This window comes from Trichechus manatus, unplaced genomic scaffold (assembly GCF_000243295.1).
Source record: "Trichechus manatus latirostris isolate Lorelei unplaced genomic scaffold, TriManLat1.0 scaffold00045, whole genome shotgun sequence".
Taxonomy (NCBI): domain Eukaryota; kingdom Metazoa; phylum Chordata; class Mammalia; order Sirenia; family Trichechidae; genus Trichechus; species Trichechus manatus.
Window position 1 is genome coordinate 17,002,903 of NW_004443981.1, and position 9,815 is coordinate 17,012,717.

At 46.4% G+C, this 9,815-nt stretch overlaps 1 protein-coding gene across 1 annotated transcript in view; it reads left to right on the top strand.

The window, feature by feature from the left end:
- TDRD9 (tudor domain containing 9) overlaps positions 1 to 9,595 on the top strand; it is a 131,505-nt gene extending 121,910 nt beyond the window's left edge. The window contains exons 35-37 of the mRNA XM_004376801.2: positions 3,461 to 3,579; positions 7,874 to 7,946; positions 9,129 to 9,595. Of these exons, the coding sequence (XP_004376858.1) occupies positions 3,461 to 3,579; positions 7,874 to 7,946; positions 9,129 to 9,230 (294 nt within the window). The 3' untranslated portion in view covers positions 9,231 to 9,595. The remainder of the gene's footprint in view (positions 1 to 3,460; positions 3,580 to 7,873; positions 7,947 to 9,128) is intronic.
- The last annotated feature ends 220 nt before the right edge of the window (positions 9,596 to 9,815 follow it).

Genomic DNA, 9,815 nt, shown 5'->3' on the forward strand with positions numbered 1-9,815 from the left:
ACGGATGAAGTGTGGTGTGTCAGTACTGTGGGACGGATGAAGTGTGGTGTGTCAGTACTGTGGGACGGATGAAGTGTGGTGTGTCAGTACTGTGGAATATTATTCAGCAGTACAAAGGAATGAGCAATTGATTCATGGGACAATATGGATGGATCTTAAGTACATTTTACTAAGTGAAAAAAATCCAGGCCCAAGGGCCACATATTGTAGGATTCTATTCATATGACATTCTGGAAAAGACAACACACTGTAAGGACATAAAACAGTTTAGTGGTTACTCGGGGAGAAAGGAGGGTTGACTACAAGGAGCATGCCCAGGGAAACTTTTTGGGTGAAGCAGTTGTTCCATATGCCGGGGTGGTTAAACTACACAGTGTAACCATACATAGAAGTATACATAGAACCCATAGAACTATACGTTGTAAAGAGTGGAACCCTAATGCATGCACACTAATCTCTCTCTCTCTCTCTCTCTCTCTCACACACACACACACACACACACACACACACACACACACACACACCATCAATCAGGATGTCGGGGATCCTGGGATTTTATGTATTCTGTGACAAATGAATCTAACTGTATTGCAAGTGTATGATATAATTGCATTGGAGGGGGTGAAGAAGAAAGGAGCTTTGGGAAATGGGGGTTTGACTGTAAACAGTAAGGCTAAAGACAAGGAACTGCACATAAACACCTTCTCTGGTTGGTAAAGTTGTTTCTCACGGGTACAGGTTGACAATTCCAAGCTGCTTTACATGTAAACTGGGGTTGAACAAACAAGTAAATGGATGATGGGAGCCAAGTTTTCTCACTGTCAGAGAGGGAAGTTGCAGATAAGCAAGAAAAGAAAGCTAGAACAAACCCAGGGGCATCGGTATGAACTCAGGCTCAGCTCGTTATGGACACAGATGGATAGAAACAAAATAATTACAGGTATGTGTTGGTATATCTACATACATTTCCTAGAAGTAGTGACCTCCCCTGCCGGCCTAGTAACAATGAGTATATCCGGTGTCCAGATTGTGGTTTCCAATACCACGCTCCAGTAGAAGGAACCAGGGCTCTTTATAGAAACAGCTGATTTTAGGACTGAGATGTGGACAATACAGAGTGAGCCTGGAGCTTCTTGTAGTACCAGAAAGTAAAAGACATGCTCCAAACACAAAGGGACGGGAGCGTATTCAAAGGGCACAGCAGCCAACCTGAAAGAGATCCCAAAAGCTAAGCTGGAACAATGTTAGCAACAAAATAAATCCTGTGGTGTATTGGATTATAACCCAAAGTAGAAGCTGAGTATCCATGAGTTCATAGTGATATAAATAAATGATTAAGTAAGTAAATGGAGAATTCCCAGTAATATATGTAGATAATTGCCCCCTCCAGGAGGTGGAGCTGAAACCCACCCGGGATGGGCTAGGCTTAGTGTGCACTTCTCGACAGTAGAGCAGGGACAGAGGAAGGAGACACTTCACGGTGGAGAGACCTGGATGACACCACCTGAACCAGATGCGGAAGGGGATCCTCCCCGTGATGGCGCGTTGACGTCATGTACCCGCTGCTTAATGTGACGAGAAGGCACTTGACCTCTGTGGTCGTCTTCCCAGAACCCTCGTCTGACCACGAGAAAAACAGTAGACAAAGACAAACTGGAGAACATTCTACAGGATACCTGACCAGAACTCCTCACGAGTGTCACTGTCTGGAAAAGCAAGACAAGGCTGAGAAGCAGCCCTAGATCAGAGGATTGGGACAGGTGATGACAAATACCACGTGGTACCCTGAAGTGGGTCCCGGAACAGAAAGAGGACATGTTGAGTTAATAAGACTGTGCCAAAGAGGGTTTCTTGGTCTTGACAGATGTACCATGGTGGCAGTAGGGAAAGCTGGGCAAGGGGTATACAGGGGAACTAGCTGCCTATCTTTGCAACTTTTCTGTAACTCTAAAAGTACGCAAAAATAAAAAAGTTTATTTGAAAAATCTATGACAAGGGCTGGTAACAAAGCATCGCATGTACCTCTAGAGGGTGGGATGCTCTTTAGGCTTTCACACAAACAATACAGAGTCAAAGAAATGCATGTGATTCTAGCAGCTTTCAAATTGTGTAACTCCACAAGTTAAACTGTTAGATTGTCAGGTAGAACTTTAAAATGTGTTTATACTAAAAAGTCTGAACTTTTCTTGCTGATGTAAATATTTTTCTTTTGTTACTGTTTAAGTTATGATAGTGGTTATTTGAGCTTTAATACCATATTGATGATAGTCAGAAGAAGACTGTGGTGAAATGAGTTCCTTTAAGTGGCCTTTTGCCTTGGTTCTTTGGAAAAACCGCTTGAGAGATTTCCCCCTAAGCCCTGAGGAGTTACCTTTGCCCTGGTTTTCTCCCCCAGAGGGCTTGTTACTTTTGTCCTGGTTGATTGACACTTCCTGGGTAAGCTGCAAACAAATGATGGTGTGATACTTTCTGTGTGGTCCTGGGCTGCAGCCTGCCCTGTGACTGGGATGCACCTTGCAGAGACTGGTCGATATAATGTGTAAATGAAGTGACCATAGGCTATGCAAATGAACTTACTGTAGCCTACTATGCACGTGACGTGTCTGTGGCCTACCAAGAGGGGAATGGCAGTTTGTGGCTCTGGTGAAAGGGCCATACCTTGAAATTTATGAGGAGTTTGTGTATATATGCAGCCAACCCCACAGAGGTTATTCAGACCGGAAGCAGACAGAAGCAGTAGGGAGGGAGAAGAGGCAAGGAACCTCCTGAAAGAGCTGTAACACAGGTAAAGGGCTCTAACACTGAAGACAGCAACAAGCCTGGAAAGGGCCCAGTGGTAAAATCAGTGGTGAGGGCAGGGAGGCTGAAGGTAGAGAGGCCTGTCTTCAGGAGGCTGAGAAAAAGCCTTTCCTGAGGGGGCTTAGAGGGAGCATGCACGACAGGGAGTAGGGCCTGCTTGCTTGCCTGGTGGAGAGCTGCTGAGAGCTGCCTTGCACTGAAGAAGGGAGGGGTGCGCTCTCTTCTTGGGGGGAGCCTCCAGACTTTGCCTGCGTGCTTCCTGATCTTGATCCCGAGTTATACCCTGTTTACTTCCTTAATAAACCACTTAATGGTAAGTATGGTCTGTGAATTCTCTGTGGCCACTGCAATGAGTTATTGAACCCAGAAGAGGATTATTGAACTCAGAAGAGAAGTAGAGAGTGCCATGGGGAGGGTGGCTGGTGTCAGAATTGGTAAAAACGTCAGAGAGTGGAGGTATATCTGACCTCCACCTCATGGGAATCAGCCTTGGGCTGATCTTGATTCGCATGATCGCCCCTAAAGTTAGCCGGGTTCCGATGCCACCACTAGAACCGTTTCTCGGATGCTGACCCTGACGGGTTGCTTCAGTGTGGAATGAAATTCCCACAGCTTATCAGTTTATAATAGAACCGTGCGAATATTTATGTGTTGTTTGCAGATTAATATTCTCAGGGCAGCTATTAACAAGCTAGCATGTGATGGACCAAATGGATCTAAGTATCTTGGGCCAGAAAGAATTGCTCAGTTACAGGACAACGCTCGTCAGAAACTTTTAGGGTAAGTTGTGTGATGACATGGGCTTCTTTCCTTCCTGCTCAGCCTTCTTAGCTGTCTTGTGAGTGTTTTCATTTGTTTAGGAGATAATGATAGGTTGATCATTTGAAGTGGAATCCCAGTGCCCGAGGCAGCATCTAGGAGATGACAGCTTGTAGACACCAACTTCCTGTGGAGAGCAGCCCCGTTTGTCCTGGGTGCCAGTTAGAATCCAGGCAGGAAGTAGTCAACACTGAAAATTGAGTCCCTTTCACTAAGTATGGACAGGTGTCTGAGTTATCTAGCACTTCTATAACAGAAACACCACAAGTGGGTGGCTTTAACAAACAGATGTATTCTCTCACAGTTTAAGAGGCTAGAAGTCTAAATTCAGGGTGCTTCCTTCAGGGGGATGCCTTTTTCTCTCTTTTAGCTCTGGGGGAGGATTCTTGTCATCAGTCTTCCCCTGGGTCTAGGAGTTTCTCAGCGCAGGAATCCCGGGCCGAAGGACATGCTCTGCTCTGGGCTCTTCTTTCTTGGCAGTAGATGGTCCCTCGCCTCTCTTCTTGCTTCTCTCTTTTTTATCTCAGAAGAGATTGACTCTAGATACAACCTAATCCTGTAGACGGTGTCCTGCCTCATTAACATAACTGCCTCTAATCCTGCCTTATTAACATCCTAGAGGTTGGGATGACAACACATAGGATAATCACAGATCACAAAATGGAGGAGAACCACACAGTACTGGGAATCATGGCCTAGCCAAGTTGACATGAATTTTGGGGGGACACAGTTCAATCCATAACTGCAGGGCACGGGGAACCCACCTGAATACTGCAGTGCCCTCGGGCTATTAACAGTGGCATGTCTTGGAGGCACTGAGAGGGAGCATGGTCCTGGAACCTGGGGGCTGAGAGACTGTGTGGAAAAGATGCCTTACAGGAGCTGAGCCCTCTGTTGATCCTCCCCTTAGGGAAGGAGGTCAGGGAATAGCATCCTGACCTCCCTCTCCTCCCTCTCACCTCTTTCTGGGACTCCCACTGGCCAAATCCAACAGGAAGCCAGAGGGCAAGGGCTTCCATTGGTGTAGCCCATACAGGTGAGCCTTGAGGGCCCCAGAGAAGGCGAGAAGAGGGGAGAGTGGGTGTGGAGGAGCAAAGACGGTCTCCCGCACAGCCAGTTCTCCAGATACAGCTCTGCCAGGATAGCAGCAGATACGTCCTTGTCCGTAGAGCCTGCACTGTGCTGGTTGGGAAGCAGGCAGCTTCTGATGAGATGGTGACAGTCCTTTCCTCCCATAAACATTTGGGTGAGGTGTAATGTACACAGAGTACACAGATCAAAGGCACAGCCCAGCGCATGTTCACAAAATGAGCACATCCATGTGGCCAGCAGCCAGACAAGGAACAAGATGACCAGTGCCCAGAAGCACCTTGGTGTCCACTTACAGCTACTGTCACTTCCCCCACAACAAGGTAACTGTATCCTGACTTGTTATGCTATAGAGTAGGTTGGTTTTCTTTTTCTAAACAATTCAGTGATTTTAGAAAATTTATACAGTTTTGCAACCATCACCACCACCCAGTTTTACAACTGTCTCCGTGATTGCTCTAACCGAAAAACGTACTGTCATCGAGTCAATCCCGACTCATAATGACCCTGTAGGACAGAGTAGAACAACTGCCCAATAAGATTTCCAAGGCTGTAATCCCTACAGAAGCAGACTGCCACATCTTTCTCCCGTGGAGCAGCTGGTAGGTTCGAACAGGCAACCTTTCGGTTAGCAGCTGAGCACTTAACCACTGCACCATCAGGGCTAAAATTGCATCGTAACCTGAATTCAGTTGTAATTAGTAAATACTGGTTAATTCCAGTAAAATACAGCAACTTTACTCCCATTCAGCTTTATTTCCCCCTTCCTTTGTCCTGTTATCATTTGTATTACTTCTGTATGTGTTATAAATACAACAATGTAGTGTTACAGTTACTGCTTTATACAATCTTAATTTTTTTAAGAAATTAAGAAAACAAATATTTTTAAAAAATTTTATATTAACCCACATATTTACTATTCCTGGTGCTTTTCATTTCTTCCTGTGGCTTTGAGTCACCATCTGGTGTCACTGTCTTTTAGATCGAAGGACTTTCTTTAGTATTTCTTGTAAGACAGGCTGCTAGCAGTGGGTCCTCTCAGTGCTTTTCTGTCTTTATTTCACCTTCATTTTGCTGGATAGTTTTGCTGGATATAGAGTTGTTGGTTGACTGTTTTATCTTTTAGCACTTTGAGTATGTCATTCCACTGCCTTCTGGCTCCGTTGCCTCTGAGGCGAAGTCGACTGATAATCTTATTGAAGATTGTGGCAAGTCACTTCTCTTGCTGCTTTCAAGATTGTCTTTGTCCCTGAACAGTTTGATTATAATGTATCTAGGTGTGGATTTCTTTGTTTTTATTCTGTTTGGGGTTAATTGAGATTCTTAGGTCTGTCATGATTTTTTTAAATCAAATTTTAGAAGTCTTCGGCCACCCTTTCTTCAGGTTTTTTTTTTTTTTTTGCCCCTGCTTGCTTGTCTCTCCTTTGGGGACCCTTGTTACACGCACACTGGTGCAGTGAGGCTGTCCCCCTGGTCCCCGAGGCGCCGGCCATTTTTCTTCAGTGTGTTCTCTCTGTCCTCCAGGTTGGCTGATTTCTATTCATCCGTCTCCAGGTTTACTGATTTGTTATTCTGCCGTCTCGGATCTGCAGGTGATGATTCTCTGAATTTTCCATTTCAGTCGCTGTACTTTTTAACTCTGGAATTTCCGTTTGGCTCTTTTGTATGATTTTCCATTTTAATTGATGTTAGCTGAGTAACTGGCGTTTTATCTTCCTTTAATCCTTTGAGCATATTTGGGGTAGCTGCTTCGAAGGCCCCTCACCCGTTTCTTTTTCCTTTTCAGGATGAGTCACACAGCCTCTTGCTTTGTGTGCTTCATAGTTTCGGTTTAAAATTGGGTATTTTAGATGGTACAGTGCAGCAGTTTAGGATGTTGATTGGTTTCCTCTCCCTGAAGGTTGTTGCTTTTTCTGGCTAAGTTGTATTTTGTTTCACCGTAGTAACTCACCTGGATCTAATCTGCAGAATCTCTGTCCCCACGGTGTGAGGCCCTGGCGGCCGGGTTTGTTTTCAGCCTGGCGTCTTCCAGGTTGTCTTTGTGTCTGCACTGCCTAGCGCTCAGCCAGTGGTCAGTCACAAGTTGGGCTGAAACAGCTAAGCCGTTAGGCCCCACCCTCTGCCAGCAGGTCTGTGTGCGCTGGGAGCGCATTCGAAGCTCAGGCCAATTCTGACTCTTCCCTGGCGTCATTGTTTGCCAGGGCTTCCCAGGCCTTTCCTGTGCGTGTGTGTGCATGTGTCTGCGTGTGTGTGCGTGTGTGCATGTGTGCACGTGCGCACGTGTGTGTTTGCGTGCGTGTGCAGCCTCCCAGCCAGCCAGGGCTGTCGGAGAGCCGGTCTCGGTTTTGATGGCACTCTCGTTTCCGGGGTCTCCCTCTTGAATTTCTGGGTGGTCTGTCGTCTGCCGCTCGCCCCAAGCAGGACAGCTACTAGAGCTGTGGGCCTCCCCGTCTGTTTCCTGCCCAGTTGCCATTTTTCCAACAGTGCTACAAAGCGGGGGGTTTTCACCCTCTGCTACAGAGCAAGTGAGCTCCCTTTGGCAGTGAAGATGCTGGTGTTTGTGGCCAGCCCCACCCTAGTGGACCACAGTGCTGGACTGAGGTGGGGGTGGGCGGGTGGGAGCTGCCCAGGCGAGAAGGCTAGACCTCCTCTGCTCTTGCCTGAAGCTCAGCGGTTTCTCACGAGGAAAATGCTTCTCAGCTTGTGGTCTGTCTTTGGTGGATTTCCAGAACCTTGAAGTCATTGTTTTTTTGACAGTTTTATCCAGTTTTTTTGTTACTTCGAGGGGAGAAGATTTTCAGATGTCTTCACGCTGTTGTTGCTTGAACACTGTATCTGTCTACCTTCTTAAGCTGGTGCTATTTCCAGCGAAGGATTTAAAATGTCCTGTTTTACCCCACAAAACTTGAGTTAGTAGTGCAGCAAGCTGGTGACCAGGCAGAGAGAAAGGGCTGGTCCTGTAGATGGGCTTCACTCCGTTTTCCCCATTTTGAATGTGCTTTGGATTGAAATATTCTCTGATCATAACTATATAAAATTTGACCTCTGAAAAACTTACTATAGTTATAATTCTGAGAAAATAGGATTAAAATTTCTTTTAAAAAAAAATCACAGTATTTTCAATTATTAATGTGTAACTAAGATAATTTTCTTTGTTAAATCTTAGCTTGTTCTGTCAGTTGAAGCCAAGAGAGAGAATTGTCCCTAAGTGGCATGAAAAGCCATATGACTGGAATCTGGTGAGTGAGAAGCATGCAGGCCACACCAGGGTTCGACACGCGGGGTTGGGACACGAGTCGGCTGGGGATGCGGAGAGCAGAGGACTCGAGGCCTAGTGGGGTGCTGGGGTGGCCAGGAGGTCGTGGGGGGAATGGGCCTGTGCAGGGCCTGGGAGGACTGTCAGCCCCGGGCCCACTGCCTGAAAGTTTGGGAAAGTGGTTTGCGTTGTACAGGGTTGGCCTCTTATTTCTCTTGGTCTGTGTAAAAACCGTTTGCCAGTCTGTCCCTCTGCCAGCTCACCAGCTTTTAGTCTCATTGGTTGGATGCAGGGCAGGCCCACCTGGGCACCTTAGCCCCTCCTGTCTCCGGGTTCAGAGTAGTGACTAAGATGTGACTTCGGTGGCAGAAACTTGAGGAGAGTTTTACGCTGCAGTTCTGGAGCCAGGGAAGTATTTATGAGTGTCCCCACTGGGTACACTCCTCATCCCTCTGGTGTGCTAGGCAGAAGGTGCCCTGAAGAGCCTGCTTCCACTATGAGAAGCCCTGCCTTGCCGAGTGCCCCTTTGCTGGGTCCCTCTTAGAATGAACGCTCAGAGCGTCACTGGCTGCCCCGCTGTAGCCCAGAGCTTTTGGGACTGGACATAGCACAGGATGTAGCTGGAAAGCAGAATTTCATTTGAGGCTGCATGTTGTAGACACTTTCATGCTTTAATGCTTATCATGAAGTTCTGTTCATGTTTACATGAGAAGGAGCGTGTGGGAGATTACTGAGAAAGGTCACCATATTAAATATGCATTTATAGTTGTATTACGGAATATATGATATGAAGTAAAGGAGCCCTGGTGGTGCAGCAGTGAAGCGCTTGGCCGCTAACTGATAGGTTGGCGGTTCAAACCCACCCAGCAGCTCCATGGGAGGAACACTTGGCGATACAGCCCAGGAAACCCTGTGGGGCAGTTCTGCTCTGTCACACGGGTCACTGTGAGTCGGAAATCGACTTGACGGCACACAACAACGATAGTGAGAGTAGAGAAGCATTAGGTAAATATTTTTGGAAAATTGAAAGAACACTTTCTGGTATCTTACATGTCTGTGTGTGTATGTGTGCCTAATTTTATGTATTTATTTTGTTTCTGTTATGTATAGAAAAGCCCACCCTGGTAACAAGTGGGTCTGACTGGTCCTTTTGCCTGTCTCACAGGTTGACCCCAAGCTGGTGATGGAGCAGGCCAACCGGGAGGGCAGCAGAGGGAAGAACACTTTCCTCTACCAGCTCCATAAGCTGATCGTGCTGAGCGCCTGAGCGGTCGGCAGACGGCGTCCTGAGTCGCGTAGTGGTGCAGTGGAGATGTGGACTCAGAGGCTGGATCCCAGACTGCCGTCTCGGTGCCCACTGCTTCATGAAGCCGTCTGCACCCCAGCCCCTTCCCACTGCGGGTGGCTGTGGGGTTCTGTTCAGGTGGGAAGGATGCGAGAGGCCAGGCTTTTCTGAAAACAGAAAATCACGGTGTTAAATATTTTGGAAAAAATTGTTTTGGAAGAAGACTTTGTTTGGAAAAAGAAGTATATTTCACTTTAAATTCATTAAGGTAAATATAAGTAGCCAGTATTACATGTATGGTTCTAAAATGCACTTGCATGTCCTATTCTGTTAGAATAATTTAAACCTCGGGCTGCACGAAGAGCCAGGACCCCCAGCTCACCACAAGGGGAAAAGTCTGTGTTTTAAAACCATGTGGTGTTTTCTAATTTTTTTTCCCCTGTGAGTGAAAATATCTAATTTTGGTAAAACTAACTTCAGCTTTGTAAATTTTAGATTTTTAAGTTACAATTCTTAGTCCACATTTTGGAAATCATAAAGATTACCTGGCAGCTCGTCTGTGTTAAA